Source organism: Onychostruthus taczanowskii, unplaced genomic scaffold (genome assembly GCF_017590055.1).
Source record: "Onychostruthus taczanowskii isolate IOZ18803 unplaced genomic scaffold, ASM1759005v1 scaffold156, whole genome shotgun sequence".
Lineage (NCBI taxonomy): Eukaryota > Metazoa > Chordata > Aves > Passeriformes > Passeridae > Onychostruthus > Onychostruthus taczanowskii.
In genome coordinates this window covers 415,400-437,979 of record NW_024498751.1, presented here as the reverse complement: position 1 = coordinate 437,979, position 22,580 = coordinate 415,400, and the positions used below count along the sequence as shown (strand labels likewise).

Below are 22,580 nucleotides of genomic sequence, written 5' to 3'. Positions count from 1 at the left end.
TCTAACTTTTACTTATGATTTTGTTACTTATTCCACCAGTGCAAGAATATACATTGGCACTGGTATTGAATGATAGCTTTTCAATTTAAATTTCATACATTTCTTTCAAATTCATTTTAAAGGATACATAAAGACATATCTCTATTTTATGGTTTTAAAAAGATACTTAAATTCATGTTAAAGAAGTATAGGATATCAAATGTCTTTCACAATTATATCCAACATAACATTTGAAAAACAGACTCACAGCATTTAACAAGCAAATGTGACCATATCTTAACCACACATCAGAAATTATAGCACTTCCTGCTCTTCACCATAGTTTGGTATTAATTAAATCAATGCTTCAACATAAAGCACAGACTTCTACTAATACCTTTGGTTCAAGAGCCATATTATCCTATTAAAAATTTGGTTAATAAAACCTACTCTGCAATTAAAAAGATCATGACTCCATGATACAGCTAGCAGGTCACAACAACCTAATAAAATTTAAGAGTGCACTATAAAATCTGCAATATTCAAATGTTCCTGCAAGGAGCATTATGTTCTGAAAGAATTATCAAGCAGCCCATTAATTTTTTAAAACTATATTAGTCAAACCTTTCAATATTAGTTTCAGCTTCCATATAAAGGTTCTGTCTGTAATAGGCTCTGTGAAGGGCCTACATTAGGCAGGGAGTCTAGTTAAGTAATAAATTATCCATCTCCACAGAAAAGCCAGAAGCTTCCACGCACCATGATCAACACCCTGTCACCTTGATAGCTACACAAAAGCCTTATTTTCTGCAAAATCCTAGAGCTATCAGCTACTGGGTACAACTTCAGTATTTGGACCCCAGCTATCTGCAGATTTAAAGCATAAATAATTTGTTAGGGTATCAACATAACCAGAATACCTGGTTAGGATTTAACTTGCAGTTCAATGTATTGCAAGGGGATGTAGGGATAGAGACGGAATCATCGATGTGCATCAGTTTATTACACTGATGAGTTATCCCTTTCTATCACCATTTCAATACCAAACATCTGATCCTGCTCTAGAAAGAGCCTTTATCCAGCAGTACAATAACTGCACTCTGCTAACTCAAACTTTGTTTTTGAAAACAATCACTTCTGTCAGAGTGCATGTTTGTTCTCACACTACAGTAGTGCCCAAAGTGACACAATGAGCCTGAGGACTCATTGTGCAATCTATTAAATCCACATAATAAAACACAGATTAATTTCATATAATTGAGATTTAACTGAAAGCATAATTTAGTAGCTTAGTTTTGATGAGACTCAGAATGTAGTTAGTGAAGACATATATAGATTTTCCTTTCCCTCACACTGGAAGTACCTCCTGCAGGTAATACCTCAACTCCATTGGTCCCCTGTATCAGTCACAGCACAAGTCCAAGACACTGCATAATACTGAAATAGTCTAAGACAATTTTGTTCAAAAAGTGAAGACAAAAAAATCCAAGTTCTGACATCTCAGAAACCTATTAACAGTAGTCATACATAATTCAAAAAATTGTTAAAAAGTAAATAAATTTTATATTTAAATAATGTCATACCACAATAGATGTATGAAATTGCTGACAGCAACCTCAGACAGGGCTGCTGCCCACTCCACCACCTCGGTTTAAGTGAAGTGATGACTCTGACAGTCCCTCCATGGAGCTAAATAGCTGAAGCTGACAATTCCTCCTACCTGAAGATAAACCCATTGTCCTTCAGATCTTTATTACCATTCAGGTTTAAAAAGAACCTTTGTGTTGGTGAGCTGACAAGAAATTCAGAGGCTTCCTAGAGAGTCTTTCTATACTGTTACATGAAAATTAGAAATACAGACAGTAACTAGATGAACTTTAAGGTTCTTTCCAACCCACAACATTCTATGATTCTAATATGATTCCATGAGTAGAGAGAAGAAAGAAGAAATGAAAAAAGGGGAAAAAAAGAGTCTGGAACTCTTCTTGGCATCCCTCCATAGAGAGAAACAGTGCTTTACCAGGCATGAAGGGATTTTTTTTCTTCTTGACTGTAACAACTGTACACATAATTAACTTCAGCAATTATAATCCCCCCTATAAGTTCATTCATAAGTCAGTAAGAAAAAAATCAAAGACTTTATTTGTATGTAAAACACAGTTAAGCATTTTCTACTTTTTTGGGGGTGGCGGGGGGTGGGGGTTTGGTTGTTTTTTGGGTTTGTTTTTTTTTTTTTTTTGTTTTTGCTTTGTTTTTTGTTGTTGTTGTTGTTTGTTTTTTGGTGGGGTTGGTTTGTGTGGGTTTTTTTGGGTAGAGAGGATTAACTTCTGTGAGTAGTACAGCTTCCAATTAGTATAATTACATTTTCTTAGTAATACTTCTTTAATTTACTTCTATAGAACATCAGAATATAGACACATCAGATATTTGCAACCTTCTCAGATTAGCAGCAGGGGTGGTAACTTAAAGGTTTGGTGCATCCAAATTCTACTTTTACAACCAAACATTCAGTTTCAGGTTTTGCAGCTTCAACCTGCCTGAGGTCATGTTAGACTTGGCTTCTTTCTAGCTCAGGTGGCTTAATTTATTAAATAAGTAAATAAATATTAAGAATCTGAAGGCCCTATGAACTATCCCACCAGCTTATGGCAAACGCCCCTGTGACAATAACTGAATTCCACCACACAGTAGCCTCTTCCCCTCCCTAAAAGCACTTTCCAAAAATTCTATATTCTGCTGGTTATCTGTTACTTTTAAAAAGCCCCAGAAAGACAATTCTTTTAAAGAAATCATAACCATTTAAAGGGAGCAAGCATCAGGACTGGAAAAAAAAGTCATTACCTCTATTTAATTTGTAAGAAGGAGTTTGGAAGGTTCAAAAGAATAAAACAACCTCCGAAGAATTGCAGTAGTACTTAAAAATGGCCCACAGGCAGTTTCAGTCATAGTTACTAAAGTATTTCCATTTTCAAAATTACCTACAACGGCAGAAAAAGAGTCTCTCACTTGTTCAGACCAAAACTGAAAACTACTGCTCCTACAGCTCTCCAGCTTCTGTTTATAGCCAGCCCTGGAAATTTTGCTTAAAGTTTTGTTTGCTTTCTAAATTTCCTAGAATTTGTTTCTTAATCAGCTCCCAAGTAGTTTCCTTTTTATATAAAATGGTAGTTGAACTAAGACATAGGTAAACATAGGTAAAATGCAGTAAAAAATAATCTAGAAAAATCTACAGCTTAAAATAGATTTAGAAGTGCTTGAATTCCTTGATTGGATTTGGCTGATTAAGGATATAGTGCCCTTCAACACTACCATAGCACCACCAGCGAAAGCAAATCAGAATGAATGTCGTTATTCTCCTGTTCAAATGCACACAGTCCCAAATCAACAATTCTGAAGAGACAGACCTAGCACAGAAACAAATATGACACAAGAATATTTATTCAGATCTGAAAACAATGACCAAAAAATTTGTTCTAATACTGCTTTGTAATTTAAAGAATTTATGTTTTAAATAGCAATTTCGTCTTTCTATCTAAATATCAGCTTGATGCCACACAAATAATTTTGATTTCTGCATCAATTTGTGCATGATTATTTAATTGCTGGAGCAAACTGAAAACAGCAGGAGCTTTGTCTCAAGTTCATTAATTTTACAGGATAGTAAATGAAAGGCCTTATTCCATGATTGCTTTTGCATATACTACTGTCAAGACTTCAGTAGAAGGATCTACATTAAGTAATGGAAGACATTTATCGAGCAGAATTTTCCTCTGTAATTTCCTAATCACCCTGTAACATTCCTTTGTAAGCACCTTCAACATTCAAACAGTTTATTTTCATGCTGAAATAAATGAATGCAAGACAGTTTGCAGAAAAAAAAAATCTTTGTTAATAGTTTATTGCTAATAGTTTCTTCTCAGTGGGTGCACACTTACATTTTGTTGGTTTTCTTTTAAAATGATGGATTGAAGATTATTTGTGGGTAAGCTAACAGACAAAAAAAATCAAGTCAAGAACTTGATTAAAGATCTCCACTTCGACTGATGTTTTTTTCAAGGGACTGCTTTGGAAACACCCCTGCACACTTGAAACTCGTTTTCATTTGAAGGATACCATTCCCAAGACACTCCATGGCAATCATGTCCAATCTGTGTAAATTCACTTCAGAATTTGATCCCAGCAAGGAACGAGTGCTAGTAAGCAACCCAAAGAGAAATTCCTCATTGCTTTGTATTCATAAAATCCAGCACATAAAGCTAAGCAGAAACTAGTCTTTCAAGAAGTCGAAATAGCTGGTTATCTCAGAAAATGAAAGACAGGCATTAATAAAATTATACGTTTGAATTTTTTCACAAAACTCTGGATTTTGTGGGGTTTTTTTGCTAAAATTATATTTATTTTCTTGTAAATGTATGTAAATTTTTAAAGCAACTAATCCTTTTAAAAACAAAGATGAATGATATCTATGCACAGTGGGCAAAAATCTTAGTGGCTGAACTTGAAACCCTAGATTATGGCATTTAAATTTAAAAAAATGAAATTAAAAAAAAAAAAAAACACTAAAAAAAACCCCAAAACCAAAAGAACAAACCACCAGTATGTACTCTGAGAAACCAGGTTGATGTACAGAGAAGAAAAGCCGGCCCAACTGCCAGAAGATCATATGCTTTGTAGGATAAGTCAAACTTTCAAGGGATTTATTTCAGCCTCCAACTGTACTTTCCTACATATGTCAGACAGTCTGATGCATCATTTCCTAACAGAAAACCTCTAAAACCGTTTGTGAGCAAAAGCAGTAAGTACAGGAACATAGATGTAAAGCCTTCTCCTGCTTTTTAACCATCATTCTCCTAGACACTTGCAATATGTGGGTCACGGATGGATGGAATCCCAAATACAAAAATATCTGTATGTCTGCTTTGAGTGTTATTTGATAATTATTACAGTTGCTTGATACAAAAAAGTTCCCTCCTGACAAGCTGTCACACCTGCCTTAAATGTTTACCACAGGTATGTGTTTGCAATCACTCACAGAGGCTTGATTCTATCCTGCTTAGCCAAGCATGGACTCCCCAAGGACAGGGACATTTCTTGTCAAGCACAGGTGAAATGGATTTTAGTTCTCCTGATACTCCTGTTTTACCTCCAAAACTACTACCTGTGAATTTCTGAGTAAACCTGATATCAGAGCACAAGAGAGACATGAACATATGGAGCAGGTCCATCAAAGGATCAGAGATGGTTAGGTTAAGGGATAAGAGCATCTGAAACACAAGGAGAGACTGAGAGTGCTGTTATCATTCAGCCAGAGGAAAAAGAAGGCTCAGGAGGGATTTTATCAATGCATACAAAATATCTAATGGGTTGATTAGCCAAAAAAAGATGACAAACTAAGAATTGCATCCAGTAAAAACACAGGAGGCAGGGTGCAAAAGTACAGAAGTACAGGAATTTCCATTTAAGTATGCATAAAAACTTTTCTTACTGAAAGGATGATGGCATACCAAAATTGAAATACTGAATTTTTTAATCTCCTTGCAGATACACAAAACCCAGTGGACCTGTCCAGAGCAATCTGCTCTGGCTGAGCTTGCTTTGAGCAATGGTGTTGGACTCAACAACCTGCAGAGGTCCTTTCCAACCTCAGCTATTCTCTGTTTCTGTGACAAGAACCTGCAGAAGGCTAAGAGAAGCAACTGAGCAGTAGACAGGGAGATGGATTTGCACAAGTTTTAAATAGTAAGTAGCAGTAATAGGCTATCTTTATTCCCCAAAATTCTGATAATCTGTCCCTTTCTGTCCTGTCCTCTTTTCCCTCGTTCATTAATATATTTTACAAAGTCAAAGATCATATTAGTCAACTGAAATTCTCAGACTTGTCATGCAATATCTATAACTGTCTGCAAAGATTAGATTATAAACATTGCAAAAAGGCAAGCTCAAAAACCTCCAGAGACTGGACAGTAAAAATCACTAATCCTATCTTTGGGGATATACAAGTGAAAATAAGCAGTTTCCTGTGGGAAATTGATATTTGAGAGAAAGAGACATTTCTTATATTTATATTTAGATATATATTTTTATATATATATATATATATATACACTACAAAAGTGAAGCTAAAAAGAACTTAAACATGCTTTTAAAAAATTTTAGAATAGACACATAGTTTTAAAAAATTCATTTTCTTAGTAATTAGTCACAATTTTAAACATGCTAAAAATTATAAAGAGAAGCAGCTTTTGCAGATTTTTCTCAGTGTGGTAACATTCAGTTAAAATTCCTCCTACACATACACTTGGGTGCTATGTACCACACTGATCTGGGATTTAAACATTTTATCTCTAGAAGAAGATTTATATCAAAGACAATATAAACAGCTCATACAGTATGTATTTTTCTATCAGGGCCTATAAAATACACGTTTTTTACCTTCAATAGAAAAGGATCAGCTCATTAGGCTCATATTCTGTAAACAGCTTGGAAATGTATACCAAACAAGTCAGTGAAAATTCATACCCAGAAGCAGATGGTGAGAATAGCAAAGCTAAGCAAAGAGAGGCTTAATTGCAAATTTCTACCCAACTAAGCAAAACGGTGGTATTCTACATTCACAGGCATTTTGTTGAGAAAGGGAGGCATCTCGATGCAGGTTGAGGCAGGGGACAGCCCTTGTGTGTCATACATCAGGCCAATGACTACTTGGAGAATTGCCACCAATTAAGCAGCATTCGCATACGGCTGGCATCGACTTCACAGTGCTGCACGCTACGTAAAATTTATTGCTTGCTCTCTTGCCAAAAGCAACACATCTAATGTTTTTTCTGTTGAATTAAAAATCAACAAGAGATTTAAAGTTGGCCTGCTAAAAGAAGACAAGTAATTAAATTTACTCTGGTACAGTTCTCATTTAGAATGAGCCAAATTAACACTGACTAGACAAGGTGTGTGAGAAATAAAATCACACTGTTACAAAGTTTCAATTTATTCCTACTTCTCTGCTTCATGATATTAAAAAACAGAGAAATGAGAAACGTGCCTTTCATCACCAAAAAAGGAATACTGATGACAGAAAAATGCATTTAATCCCTGAAAACACTGGTACAGTGACTGTAATGATAGTTATTACAGACTTTCCCCAGGCATGAGGATATATTTCACATTGCAATAAGATTTCTCTGCTTTAAATGACAAACTCACTGATGTAATTCACCATTTATTGTGAATAAATTAGATAGCTGTAGAAAGTGAGTAGGACTTTATGACTTAGTACCATGTATGTCCAGAACCCAGTAATTCACTATTTTCATTACATTTCATCATAAGAGGAAAAATAAAAAAACAACCCAAATCTTTCCAATAGCCAGGAGTTGGAGAAATCTCAAAGATGGACAAGGTGCAATTTCATGAAAAGGATTCCACATTTTTAAATTCAGCATTAAAATTCTCACGTGGAAGAAAAGAAGTAACATCAGCTTTCAGGACAGCTCAGTCATGGTTGCACTAAAATTTACTTCCTACCTTTTTAAAGTCACATAAAGTAAATTTCTTGTAGGATCTTATTTTATCTTCTATAACAAGTCAATATGGGTTTTTGGGAAAAGATTGCTTTAATAGCCTCAACAATACAATCACGCAACATAACGGACAATATCCATTTACTGAAGGCCTTCAATAGAAGAGTCATCATTTAAGCAGGAGCAGGGAAAAAAAAACCCAGACAGATACAAATATTAGAACTGCAGCTCTGAGAACTGTTACCTTCTGGGCGCTCCATCCTCGTGTGGTTGAATAATGACCACTTTTACTGTCACCGATGTGCGCAAGAGGTCGATCATTTGTTCGTGGGTCAGAGTTGCCACAGCCACTTTACAGATCTCGACCAGGCGGCTCCCCTGCCGTAGGCCTGCTTTCCATGCAAATCCAAAGGGCTCCACGTCTGCCACTATCCCTTCAAAGTTCACGTGGAATCCGAGCTGGCCCAGCCCATTTCTCCGCAGAGTCATTTCCGTGGTTTCGCATCCTTTGGTCACTATCTGAGGAAGCACCAGATTGTTACGCCATTGTCAGGGCATGCAAACATTATAAAGTCGTTTATTTCTTCATATTACCTATCTTTAATACACTAACATTAAATTACCTCAACATTATGTATGAATTAAGGTTTCTGCATAAAACAAAATGAATGACACATTTCACTATGCTAAAAATCTTCCATCTCCAGGGCAGGCATGACCCATGTTAAATTCTTCCCCCTTGCCCAATGCTAGTACAATGCCATTTATATCTTACTGAAAACTTTACAGCTGGTTTAGTTTCAAAACACAAAGCAAGAAAAATGTTTCCCTGCCAATTACTTCATATTTTTTTGGCTGACTGCAGGTGTGCAGGCGTTTTTTATTCAGCATTAAACAGTATTAAACCCAAGATAAAATATGAGCCAAACTGAGTGAAGTGCCTCAGTTCTAGCAGCTTGTTTTCCTCAAGAAAATAGCAATGAAGAAAATATTAATTTATTTTTCTTCATAGGCAGATCCCTAACTAACATCATCTCCAGATGAGGATATCACTAAAATGGGATGAGAGTTTCCATGTCACTGGGAAACTTAGAAATAAAAAAAAATTTACTTTCCTCATATTCAGTGAAAAGTAACTGTCATTATACAGATCAGCAAAAATCCTTCAAATTCAGATTTTGCTAAGCAGGTTCATTTCTATATGCTGTGAAACAAGTTCTCAACAGTTTTGCTATCTAAAGCATAATCATACAACAGCCTGTAAGGTGGGATACTGCACCACACTCAGAACACAAAGTTCTAGCCTGCATTACAAGGAAGTTTGAGAGTTGCCCCAGCCTTGACTTTTGTCAGTGTCGCAAAACCAGTATGTATTTAGCTTCATTAGCTCAATTAGAAAAAAAACTTCACCACTATGAAACATTATCAAAGATCTTCCATAAACACTCCACCAAGGCAAATACCTGCCTTTTAGAGATGCATATATTACAAAACAGATCAAGGGCTCTTCCCAAGGCTATGCTACATTAAGCGCAGTTCCTCATGTTGATTATGGCTGGATTTAGTGTGCACCACTAAAATAGATAGGAGGCTAGGGTTTACTATCAGCTGTGCAGGACAGACCTCTGCAAAGGTTGTTTTATGGCTTGAGTTTAATTCAGGAGCTATTTTGGAAAAGTCACTCTTGCTCTCCATTGCGTGCTTGAGCCAGAATCCAGGCAGGCTAGCTTACTAGTTTATTGTGTGCTTGCCACAGCAGAATGGCCTAACCTGATTCAGGGGTTCAGGAGAAGGGAGTGGGACTTTACAGCTCATGAGATTTGGTACCTTAGTAAGTTTTAAAGCACTATTTTCTTTATGGAATATTTCTACATGGATATCTGTCACTCAGCAGAAAAAAAATTCGAACTTACACACATGAGAACAAAGTGCCACAAACCTATGAGTTATTTTAACTTTGCTGATCTGGTGTGTGCTTATGATTTTAACCTGTGAGGAAAATAAATACAATTAGCCTGCATTCATGAAGGGATAATCTTCAGGGAACTGTGAAATATTGGAGATGTTGCAATGATCAGATATTCTGAGAATTATTGCTCAGAAATTTTGATTCATAATCTTTCCAGTTATTTCTGAAGATGCAGGTTTCAAAGTTAAAATGCGAAAATCATTATCTAGATGTCTAAAATGTACTCAGGAGGCTTTGTTTACACAGTCAAGTTCTGAGTTTTCATAACAAAAACAAAACAGCTATTTCCTTTGTCATTTTTCAGCTCTGAGGTTTTAGTGTAGTTTAAAAACTTTCTTTTTAAAACAGAACTTTCTTTTGTGCTTATAACTCTGCATATAGTATTAGAACTACATAGCATACTGGAAACTTTAACATACTGTTAGCTCTCTTACAACTAAATTTCAGTAAGAAACAAAAATTCCATAATTTGGGAACTAGATAAGTGAAAAGGAAATTTTCAGCTCTTCATCAGCTACACCTCCATCACAAGTTTTGAAAATATACACTTAGTCATGCAGTGAAAAGAAGAACATGCTATTACTGTCAGGAGCCCAGCTGAGGGATGGAATTTTATTCTTATTAAGCTACATAATATTCATTTTTGGGGGTTGACACATCTTTATGATTATGCCACAATTATAGACTACTGAAAAATTAATGTACCAGCCAAAGTATATGGATTTCCCCAATGCAGAGCACTCAAAATCTCTTCTTCAAGTTAGTTAAATATTCAAAAGTTCAAAGATAAAGATTCCTGCCAAAGACTTATCTATTCCCAATGGAAAGTATTCCAGGAGATCTATCCTTCCCAAGTGTATATTCCCTGGAACGTAACACTGCATATTACATAGTAATGTCACATTAAACATAGTGCTGCTCCACTTCAACACACAGCATTCTGCTGACTTGGCTGAAGCTTCACTATATTGTGGCCACAAATGAACTAAGAGCTGGCTTCTCTGAAAGCACTTAAAACAGATAAAGTTAAAAGACAGAGATCCTCTAAGTGCCATGAAGAAGATGAAGAGGGTTTTCTGTAATATACAGAATACTAAGGAAATTTTGTCAACTCAGATTCATATCTAAAGAACCATTCAGTGTTTCAATTTAATCTTTTATCACTCTGCCATTCTCTGTTATCCGAAAGCTCAAAACCACTGCTTTTCCTGCCTTCCAACACTACCTTCCAAGTCAATCTATAGCTTGCTGCTCTTTCTACTCTCTATAACTAGATACTCTCCCCCACAAATACAAATTTGTCTAGACTGACAAGTCACAGCTCTTTTTTCAGTCCTAGACCAATTGTTTCAGACCAAACTAAAATCGTTGTCTCAGCCAGCTTTTTACACCTCTTTTTAATCTGGATATTCAGATAGGTGTCATTTTTACTTGCATGATTTAAATACAGACAATAAAGTCTAGTTCTTTCTTTGGCAATCTCATTTAGCAATTGCAATGTTCTACTCATTAGTTCTAAGAAATGCTTTAACTCATGACTGAAAAGGGTTAATCATCTGTTCACTGAAGATTGATATTACATCACAATTTGAGCTTTCATGTTTAGCATCTGCTGGCACATATGGCTGTTAACCTCAGCTGTGTTCTGAGTCACTTGAAAGGTTTTAAAGTTTGCACATAAAGTGTGGCATCAGAGAATTAAATACTTTTTAGTGGTTCTACTTGTTCTATACCAAAGGTATTTAAGGACTGTAGAAAGCATTCAATGTTATAAAACAACCAGGAAATAACATCAATATACAGCTTTCAAAAGAGAGGAAGAAGCAGGGGAAAATGAGAAAAAGATGAGGCAAGAAACAGGGTCAAAAAATGCCTTAAGTAATGATAGTTAACTCTTTTAGTTAGTATGAAAGTTGGATAGGTAGCAGGGAAAGATAAGGCAGGCAGAGCTCATTGAAACAGGTACTTGAAGCTAATATTCAGGTAACCTTAGTTAGAACTGATGCTAAATTTGAGGCTTAAAACAAATTTGTCATTATTTAACCCCAAATCTGGCTATAACAAATAGGAAGTAGTAAAGTAAACATAGATAAACGTTTCATTTTGTGTTTTTAATTACCAAATCTTAAAGATCTGTCTTCAGCAACATGGGTTATTTCCAGGCTTTGCAAAACCAAGTAAGTGAAAAATAGCAAAAAAAAAAAAAAAAAAATTGTCACTGTCGATAGCAGAAGTTTTCACTAGAACTTTAAATCTTGTTTTTCATTTGTGTTAAGAAATTTATATTGTGTGGTTAACAAGACATAATGGGAGCACTATTTTCTAGAAGGGAAATATCTGTCTAAGGAAAGTGAAACTGAAGACCTCATCTGAAAAGGATAATATAACAATCGCAAGAAGAGTGAAATAGCAATTGTACTTTGGAAGAAAGTTATTATTTAGAACATGATATTGAGCAATGCTATATGAGACTGCAGTACTAGAGAGGCCCTAAATCACCAGCTGCAATCCAACTGTTCCAGAGTGAAAACTGTAAGCAGACAGATTTCTTTTCAGTGCTGTGCCTTCCAACAAAAGAAACCCCTAACACCATCTAAATCACTTAAATTAAGATCAAAGAGTGAAGTGTAACCACTAGCTGCATCAGCACGTTTACCTTGGAGTTACTGTCATTTCCTTTGACTGACTGAAATAGTTACAGGACTGGCACAGTAGTACTGACATGGCCATCAAGTGTCTGAAAAACTTTCAGCTGTTAAAAGTGGCATTAGTTGGTATAGTTTTCTTTGCTTCCTGTACTTTCACAGTACAGAGGAACAAATCAGCACAAGCACTTACACAAAATTTTCTGCTAATATTCTCATGGATTATTATGAAAAAATATTTTTCCTATTAAGATTTCATATATTTTTTAATTTATTATACTTCTACCTATAAGGTGTGATTTGAGAACAGGCTACAGCAAGAGGTATAGCTTTTAAAAAAAGGCAAAAGCTTTTCAGTCCTGATTTCAACACTGGAACCATCCATGGCCTTGGGCAAGTAGTCAGATTAATGGTATCTGAAACCTTACCCCTGAAAAACAGGTTGACAACATTTATCTCACATGCTGTTATGAAGATTACTGTTTGTAATGCTCTTTGTAGACCAAAACCACTCCTATAAACACAAAAAACATTTTTAATTTTATCTCAGAGGAGCTGCAGAAAAACTGTTCAAAAAATACTGGAATTCCAGTTTAGAAACTACACTTACTTCAAGTCTTTGAACAATTTCCCTGATGTCTTCAGCACAATTATCTACTGCAGACAGAAGAATACATTCTCCTCTTTCATAAAATATTTTGATGCTCATTAATCCAGATGTCCATCCAATAACATCTCTGCAGGAGCAGTTAAACACAACGTTTTTTGATTCCTTTTCAATCAACATGATAAACTCATTGGAGATTCCAAGGAGACATTCAATGTCAGCAGACTGGCCAAAATCTCGGGCAATCACATTCCACATAATCGCTCCAACACTGAATAGATGTGCATCTTTCCTTGGTTTCACTTTTTCCTTCTTTTTTGCCCCTAAAGTAATAAAGCTGAACTTGGCTGAAGTATCCACTGTAGCTGTGGTAACAAAGTTTTCGGCCAGATCTTTCAAGTATTCTTGACGTGTCCTTGTGGCCATGGCTCGAAATTTTTCCGACTTATGCGCTGCATTTTCAGCATTAATAACTTTGGCTAAAAGGAAGTCCCTAAAGACTGCAGACTTGGGGAAAGTTACTCCTTTGGGAATAGGTGGACCAAATGAGGGAACATCTTTTGATCGTGAAACACCAACACTGGAAATAGCAAAAAAAAAAAAAAAAAAAGAACAACCAACAAAATTATTAATTCCTTAAAAAAAAAAATCAGATGATAAGCAGAACTGTGATCTCTGCAATCCATTTACACAATTAAGTACAGCTTTGACATGCCAATTTGCAGACGTTTCAGACACATCTAAGAAAACTGATTGTCTGTTTTAGAATGGCTTTCTTCTTTTAAATATATAAAGGACATTATGAAGGTATCTTGCTAAAACAAAAAATATCGAAGATAACTTCTTAGGGTGTCAATGTCTCCTTTCCTCAATGTAATAAATATTAAAATGAATTGTGAGAAGTAAATGAGAGAAGGATTTTTTAAAATTATTTTTATGTAAATCTATAATTTTCAGCTGTCACTCAGTTGCATCATCTTAAACTAAGAAATATAAAAACAGAAACAGAAATTAATTTTTATCCTCAAATTTTCTGCTACAATGAAGTGTGAATTCAATGAAAAATATTGGTGCCAAATGTGACTATAATGGAGCATTCTCCACCTGTTTAATCTTCCTACTCTATGCTCATAAAATTCGAAAACACAATTCTTGATCTAGACAGTTCACAGCCAAATGTAAGAAAAATAGGAATATTTCCTAAGTGATACAATTATACCTCTAATTGATTGATACATACGTAATATATTTCAACTGAAAAATAATTTCAAACTACAGTATACAATAGATATAACTACTATTTATTTGGCTGAAATACAGTCAAATTTGGGATGACAGATAAGAGTTTAATAGTAAGGAAAACATAACTTAGGAAATGTCATGTATTAACCAACACAAAACATTTACTGAAACGAAATCAAGTCCTAAAAGATAGTTTAAGTTCTAGTAGACTACTAAAAGACAATAATATGACCCAAAATAAGATGTATTTTAATTTCATTCTAAACAATGAATAAATAACATTTATAAATAAACCTCTGTAATTATGCTTCATGTCTTTATCACTATTTGCACAATTACCAAGCAATTTAAAAATGTGTTTCCACCTTTGTTACTCTGTTAAAATTCATGATGCAGTGACTTAAATCTGAGAGTTAAAATCCTCTGAAATGTATGATTTTTTTCCATTCTCCAAAAGTCTTCATTTATGTGTTTAAAGGCTATGACTCATCATATTGTCATATTCAGGGATTCATACAGGTTAAAGGACCTTCCAAAATACTTTAAATCACTTTCTTTAAAAAAAGGAAACACACAATACAAATTCTAAATTAATTTCTATTGTTGTGTCTGCAAATCTTCACTACCTTGTTATATCCCCATTTTGTGGCCATAAATCAGCAACATGGAGTTCTGCACATACCCCTTTGAGCCTACAAACTGTGCTCCATAACTGTAGATGTGTGCAAGGGAGACACTGGGGTTTCAGATTCACAGGAAGTGCTGCAGAAATTTTAAAACTGAGCACATAGTATCTATAAGAAATACAGAATATCTAGAAAACACAGTTGCATTACAGTCTTAGTAACAAACTTATATAATTACAAGGCTCTACTCACCTGTAACACACATTTTCAGTGCATGGATTATGCACTTTGACAAGGACAAATACATGTTGAAAGTGGGAACGAATATTTTTTGGAGTAAAAGGAAGTGCTCCTGGCTCTTGGAAGACAATGGTAACTATGTCATTTCCTATATGCCTTTTCCTTAGCAGCTAGACAAGAAACATGCATTGAAAAATTAGTTATTAAAAAGTCCATAAATAAAATCATAAATTCATCATCTTAGGAAAAAACCCCAAACAAGCTGAACCAATACAAATAAAGTTATTTTTCAGAAATAACTTTTATTGCACCATGGAGAACAACATGTAAAGGATATCAGAACTGCAAAAATATAGGGAAAGGAAATTAGGCTAAGTTCACAAAAGTACTAGTGAATTTTCTCACATCTCCACACTACTTCTCCATAGTTTCTGCTCATTTATATTTTAGTCTACAAGAAAAATGTATTTCTCTTATTCTTATTAGTGCATCACTTCAGTAATAAAAAAGTGTTGCATCACTTGACATTTCTCATTATCCAGAAAACTGTACATCCATTCCCTCTTTATAGTGTAATATTTGTGTCTACATTAAAAATATAATATTGCTTCTATGTCTCAGTAAAGCTTCCTTTTCCATGTTGTAATTCTATTAAATATTGTCCTTAATAATATGATCTTAATTTAGAAAAAAATATCATAAACATTCATCACAAATATTAACAAGTGCATATTTGAGGAACAGAACCAAGACTCATGGAGAAACAACAGCTATTAGGAACTCTTAAATTAAAAATTTGTTCTTGTAATCGGTAGCTTTTATCATCAAAATATATTTAAGGATTAATTTAAAATACTAAATCATTGTTATAGGCTAAAATTTAGTAAAAATTAAAAAACATATCCAGCAATAAGGGACTACTACACTTTCCCCCCAAAAAAACCAACAAAATAACACAGTAAAATGATGCTCACTTTCTTCATGGAAGAATATTCTAACTTTCAAATTCTGTATATTAACAGATAAAAAAAGCAGTCTGCTAGGTGCTACATTTAAAATATTTACCCAAAGTCTGCCACAGATCTTGCATTGTCAACTAATAGCATAAAGACACTTACAGCTGTACCTTAGCTCATATGTAACCAAAAAGGATTTAAGAATAAATTTATTTGGAAACTTAAGGACAGAGCAAGTAAAAATTTCTCTATGAAGGTGATTTCACAGAAAAGAATCTTTCTAGTAAGAGTATTTTATTGCATTTTTCCAGTTCTACTAAATGTTAGTATTTCAGCTACCAACAATAAAAAGGAAAGCTGCACATGCTAAAACCTAGAACCGATGTCTGTTTCATTATAACCCATAAAATAACATAAAGGATGATATTCTGAAGGTAATCAGAGGGCCAAAGCCACAATTTTAAAGCACTAAGGACATCTATATTATTTTAAACATAATCAAAATCACAAACACAGATAAAGAAATAAGACTTCTTACGAAACTTGAAAACAGACATAGGAACAGAAAAAAGTATTTGGTAAATTGTGTGGCTCAGTCAAGTTCTCAGGTTTCTAAGACTAAAATGAAAGCAACTGGTTATTTGAGCCATTTAAGATGCACACTGTTGCATACAGAAGTACACTTTGAGGAACTGATCACAGAACTAAGTGTGTCAGCTATACTTTAATTTGCTCATCTAGCGAGCCATACAATTAGATCATAGTAGAGCAGCACAAGGTAATGTTTAGAAGTTATTACTATCTCACAGGTTGGAATTTACAACTCAGTTACATTTGCAAGCAACCTTACAATTATGAGGTACAAGGTGATTAATTTCTGCACATGTTGTACCACTAAGTGCCCAATTACTAATTACTTGTTCTTGCTACAGTGGTTCATGCCTATACATTTCCATAGAGTAAATTATAGAAATGAGAATACTATCCTCTTTAAAGGTATATTTATTTTTCAAGATAATAACTGCTTTCAAGAGTATTTTCTGCTTTTGTAGACCCCTTTAGGAGGCTCTGCCTGCCATCATACATAGCATAAGCAAGAACAACATTCACTTAATTGAAGGTAAGTTATAGAAATGTTTGAAATTTTACTAGCTAAGACTTTTTAAAAGTATGGCAGTTCCCATATCCTACCCCTAGGATATTTTTCAAGAGTGGAAACCTCTACAAGGCATAACAAAGAAATAGGAAGACAGGTCATTATTTTTAAGAACCTTACCAAGACTGTAGAGATCATAGTGACTCCTTCAGTTTTCAGTTTAAAATAAAACCAGTGTAACACTTATAAATAGTTATCATGCATAAGTGGTCAGTCAACTCCAACACAATGCAAAAGGCAAAGCACCGTTGTGGCTGTGCACAGAGGATCATAATGCAAAGAACTTCTAAAAGGGGGAGAATGAAACTGGGGTGATCTGGAACATGGAAAGAAGTGCTCTGGGTAGGATAAAGGAACAGGAAAAGAATAAAGTATTGAATGGAGAAGAAGAAGGGAACACATAGTTCTCTGGGAAATGGGAGATAAGGATAGCATACTGAAAATGAAAAAGGAATTGAAGAAAACCGGAACTCAGCAAAATAATCTATAAGAAACCCTTTTCTAGTTTCCATTCTATAGCCTAGATTTTTCTCCCAATTTTTACCTCCTAGTTTGTTTGGGTGTTCCTTTCAGGTTCTCAGTTTCCCCTTCCTCTCCCATTTTGAGGTCTGCTCAGGTCTGGGGGCTTTTGGATGTTGTAAAATTATATTTTTTTTAATCTGCCTTTCTAACATACTCTAAAGAATCTCATGCCAGTGTTGAGCATTGATGTTGACAGGAACTCTCAACTGGGTGCAGAGATTACAGAGAATTACTTGCAGTAAGGAGGCATCATTGTCATGCTAGAATTTGAAAATAAACCTAATCAAGTATGAAAGGCAACCAAAAGGAAATCAGTGAAGTGTTATGTAAGACACACAAAGGAGAATCCAGTTAGGAAAATATGTTAGAAAAGCAGAATCCATTAGATTAAAATGATTTGCACTAAATGATAGCTATTATATTTATTCTCAGATTTTAGTGACTCAATTCTTAATTTTCAGATATGCATCTCTGAAGGAAAAAACTGTCTTAAAACTTAGCATATTAACAGCTTGTGCTCAGCCTTAAAAATCTACCTGCTTCAGTAGGATTTATTGCTTTGTCAAACTGCAAAACAACAAGGAATTCTTGTTGAAATAGCAGTCAAATATACTTTTCATCCAATTAAATTATGAAGTGTTAAGAGTCAAAATCTCCAAACTTATTTTAGTACATTTCTAAAATAAGTGATTTCAAAAGTTTTATTTTCTTTTAATTTGGTTTCTTAGCCAGTACCAAAATCAGAAATGAATGGTAAAAGCTCTTTCAACAGCTCTGATCAACTGAGTTTGGTATAACCACAGGTCTTGTTACCCAGCTATTTTAACAGTAGGTAAATGTAAAAGGCTTATTTCATTATTGCATATCTGTTTCACTTTCAAGTTTTTATAAAACCAGGTGAAAACTGATTATTTGAACAGATTTGGATTAATTGGGTCTGATCATGTGAACACAAGCAGACTGCAAATGTGTGAGTGGGAAACTTGCAAGGGAATGATTTGGAAAGGGACATTGCAAAGGTAAAGTTTAAAGGGAAAAGCCTTGAACTGCTTTGAAGAAAAGGCCAGTAAAGGAAAAGGAACTGGCCATACCAGGGCTGGCTGTCTTCTCCATCCTAGGGAAGGAGCAGCTGACTTGAAAGTTCCCAGCCTATGTTGCAGCCAAAATAAAAATTACCTTGCTCTTTGGATCTCCTGCTGGTTCTAAAACTAGAGGGATGTCCTGATCATGGACCAAGCAGGGCGTAGTTATATCCTGGAAGAAGCAACAAACAGTTCTGGTGCAGCCTATTTTTGGCTCACAGGTATTTGGAACACAAGCAATGCTCAGTGCTTGCTCACTGAAGGTCACCGTCGTGGATGAGGAGGGACTGAATACTTTGCCCAGTCATTACCAAAGAAGGGACATGGGGAAAGGATGCAACAACCTCAGCCAGTACATACATAATATGCTAGTAGAAAATAACTATTGAATGGGGGGCTTCATTCCTAACATAACCTAACAGGAAATTTACCGTGGTCTCTAACTTCCCCTTACTTGGGTATGCAGTGAGCCAAACCCTGAAGAGACTTCATTATGTATTTTGGAACTAAACATTAAGAGAAAAAAAAATAAACAGTTATTATAAATCTGTTTTGCACATTAAGGCTGGCTAAATTCTAGTAATTTGGGTGCACTTGTCACATTTCATTAAGACAGTGTACATGCTGTGCAAACACTGATAGATCTCATCACCTGAAAAATAATGTGGTGGGTCTTCAGATAGGCATACTGCTTGAACTTGGAAAACTGCCACATTATTTTGATCCCAAGGAAACCATGAATAACAACACAGTGCTTCCGCTAAATATTGAACCTTTTAAAGGGACAATGATGAGAGCTTACTAAAACACTGTGGAAAGGGGAGCTTGTTGCTAGGAAGACCATGGAGTTAAAATTGAAGGATTTTTCTGTACACAAGAATCAGCACCTGACTATAAAGAAAGACACATAAGGAGATGATAAGAATGAAAGGAAGGCACAGGAAGAAGTGAAAGGACAGTAACAGGGTGTAGCTGAGCAACACAGCAGTGAAGCTGACAGACAAACAGCAAAAAACTATGAAAGTAAGTGAATCATGGCAAGAGGATATCCTGTTCTCACAAACAAGGAAAATTCATGAAAGACAACAAAAGTAATAAACTCCAAGTAAGGCCATATTTACTGTCAGTGCCTGTGATTTGCTATGAAAATATTAATTTTATTCTTTTAAGGCAAGCTCATTCAGTGTACTATATCATCTTAATAGGGTACACTTTTCCCTATTTACATGCATTTCCAGTCAAAGATTGTTAGACTGAATACAGACAGAACAACTTCTAGTGCATTTACTAAATTAACCTGTTTTGTAATAAGATGCAACTGAAAGTTTAGAGAAACAGAACAATCTGAAATCAGTGATGAAGATCCAATCCCTTGATTACTAGCTATGTCACAGTTGAGTGTCTGATGAACATTCTGTCTCCTGAAAGCCACATATTTTAGGAAGTGAGTCATCTAAACTTTGCGTTATTCGTATGGTGAAAAGTTTGTCTTTTGATTCCTAATTTAGTTTCTTTAAACTACATCTAAATACTAATTGTAATGTCTTAACTGTTCACTTGAAACAGCTTCAACAACTTCAAACTGTTCAGAGCTCTATGCACTGATTATTTAAAACACATAACATGATATACTTTCTTGTAACAGTAAAATATTGTTATTTTTATTTATCCCTTCTGAAGAATTTCAGTACTTTTATTTTATCTTTTTTCTTGCTGTCTTAACACATCTCTTCCTGCTCACAAAAGACCTATTGGTAGGATAGACATGAAAGATACAACTCCCATATGGTTCAACAATCAAGCAGTAAGCATCTTTTGTGAGCTGTTCAAAACCAAAGTGAGATAGCATCCTTCTTTTCTGACAACCTTCCACAATGGCTGAGATGACTGTAACTTGCATGGTAAGGCGAAAATATTCCAAAACTAACTACATAAATCAACACTTACTTCTGCATACCTAGAAGAACACAGAGCAGCAGTACAGAAAGTTACAAACTACCATCAGTCTGATACATGAGCAATTCTAGCACTTTTCTTTTAAGCCTTAATACTGATATACCAAATGTGCTTGTACGTTTAATTAAGTCACAAGAAATATCTTAGGCAGGCAAGACAGAGTAACCTTACTGGTGCACCGCACACTTTGGATGCTGTGCTGGTTTTTAGCCATCCTTAATGCTTTGAAGACACTCTGAATTATAATATAAGCAAAGTGAATTCTCTAGAAATAAGAAAAATATACTGCAGTTTTCTGTTTTCACACACAACTTGAAGGATACAGTTAAAAACTATCACTAAGCTCACACATTAATAAACATTTCAAGATGTGTAATACAACGATTAAGTAGAATAGTTTAAAAAAATTTTTTTCATGCATATTTCAACCATAAGACTATTTTCAAGATTCATTCCATACAATGTTTAAAACATACATAAGATGTGAATTCAGTCCAAACTGAAAATAACATATTCACCAGAGGCAATACTGCCTTTTAAAAATGTAATGAAATACGGTACATGGGATAAGTTCCTGAATTATATACAATAAAAATCTTACAAGATTTCTAACTTCTTACAATATTTCAAGAAAATAAATATAATTGAGTCATACTTCTTTTAAAACAATTCTGTTTTCAATCAATGCTGTTAAAAAACCCCAACACTCAATGTCAGACATTTATAATGTAAAATTACAATGAAAAGCTAAAAAGACATACCTGTTGCCTGTTACTGGGCATGTATGGAAGCATTGTTGATACATGAAACATTAATTCATAATCTTTATAGGTAGTATAGAGGGAATGAGTTCCTGTTGAATCAGCTGAAAATTAATTTAATCGCAAGAAGGTCAGTAAATTAGAACATTCATACTACTTTTCAGGACACTGTTCTGCATGCTGTGATTTAAATAGATTTAAACAACTTATCTATTTTTTACAATTGAACAAAACCAGTTTCCATCAGCTAAAAACCTAGTCTTTATTCTTGTATTATGACATAGAGGGGTCCTGCAAAAAAAACCCAGAGTTTGCTGTCTCTGAGACCTAATAAACTAATTTTAAATATATTGGCATATCACGATAAAAACAAAACACTACACTACTTCAGTGTAGCTTTATAGAACATGTATTTTTGTTATTTCAACAATAATAAGGACAGTTGACTAAACCCATACTTTACCAAAAGTGAACTGGCTATTTCAAACCTAACATTATAACACACGTTGCAGATCAGACATTTTTAAAACATAAGACATGTACATATTACATACATTTGAAAATTATTTAAATAAATTTATTATATGAATTAACATTTTCTTTTATTTAGAAAGTTTATTAATAGTTAGCATTTTGTGATGTTTACAGTAAATGAGTTTCAATCAAACTTTTAAGAAAGTTTAAGCTTTAACTCTATTGAACACTCTAGTGAGTCAAGACAATGCCAATTTTTCTTCTCTTTTTCCATGTTCACTTCTTTTTTAATATAATTTTATGTTATCTACAGCAATAAATATTCTCCAGTACACTCTTTAACACACTGTTTAAGGTTTTGGAGTTTTGATCTGTTTTGAAGAGTAACTATATTCCAAAAAGAAATCAATTAGCCATGTTAGTTCTCCTGTTAAAAGTATATAAATGTATATAAACATACACATCTTTATCTGCAGCCCTAAATCTAAAAATATTTGTGTGCATACAAATAGGAGCACATTCATATGTGAATGTGCTGGGTTATGCCTATATGATAATTAAATTAATTTAATTTATTAAATATACTGTAATACTGTACAGATTACAGTATTATAGTTGCATAAGAAATAAAAAGCATAATTTCAACTGAAGTCTGTTACTTAAATGTCGCTAAAAGAAGGAAACCTTATTGCACTCTTCTATTTCAAAATCTTAGCAGAAAATCGAATTCCGTTATAACCTTTCAGTGGCATTTTAGAAAGACAATTTTGAAGAGATAGAAAGAGAAAATATGTTCCAACAACAAAACATTTTATCCCATTTCCAGTAGACTGATATGTTTTAAAACA

General features: G+C 34.4%; 1 protein-coding gene across 3 annotated transcripts in view; it reads right to left on the bottom strand.

The window, feature by feature from the left end:
- SIPA1L2 (signal induced proliferation associated 1 like 2) overlaps positions 1–22,580 on the bottom strand; it is a 126,613-nt gene that overhangs the window by 34,057 nt on the left and 69,976 nt on the right. For all 3 annotated transcript variants that reach the window (XM_041399136.1, XM_041399138.1, XM_041399137.1), the window contains 4 exons: positions 21,259–21,362; positions 14,838–14,995; positions 12,721–13,297; positions 7,741–8,015 (listed from right to left, as the gene is read on the bottom strand). In XM_041399136.1, coding sequence (XP_041255070.1) covers positions 7,741–8,015; positions 12,721–13,297; positions 14,838–14,995; positions 21,259–21,362 — 1,114 coding nt within the window. The remainder of the gene's footprint in view (positions 1–7,740; positions 8,016–12,720; positions 13,298–14,837; positions 14,996–21,258; positions 21,363–22,580) is intronic.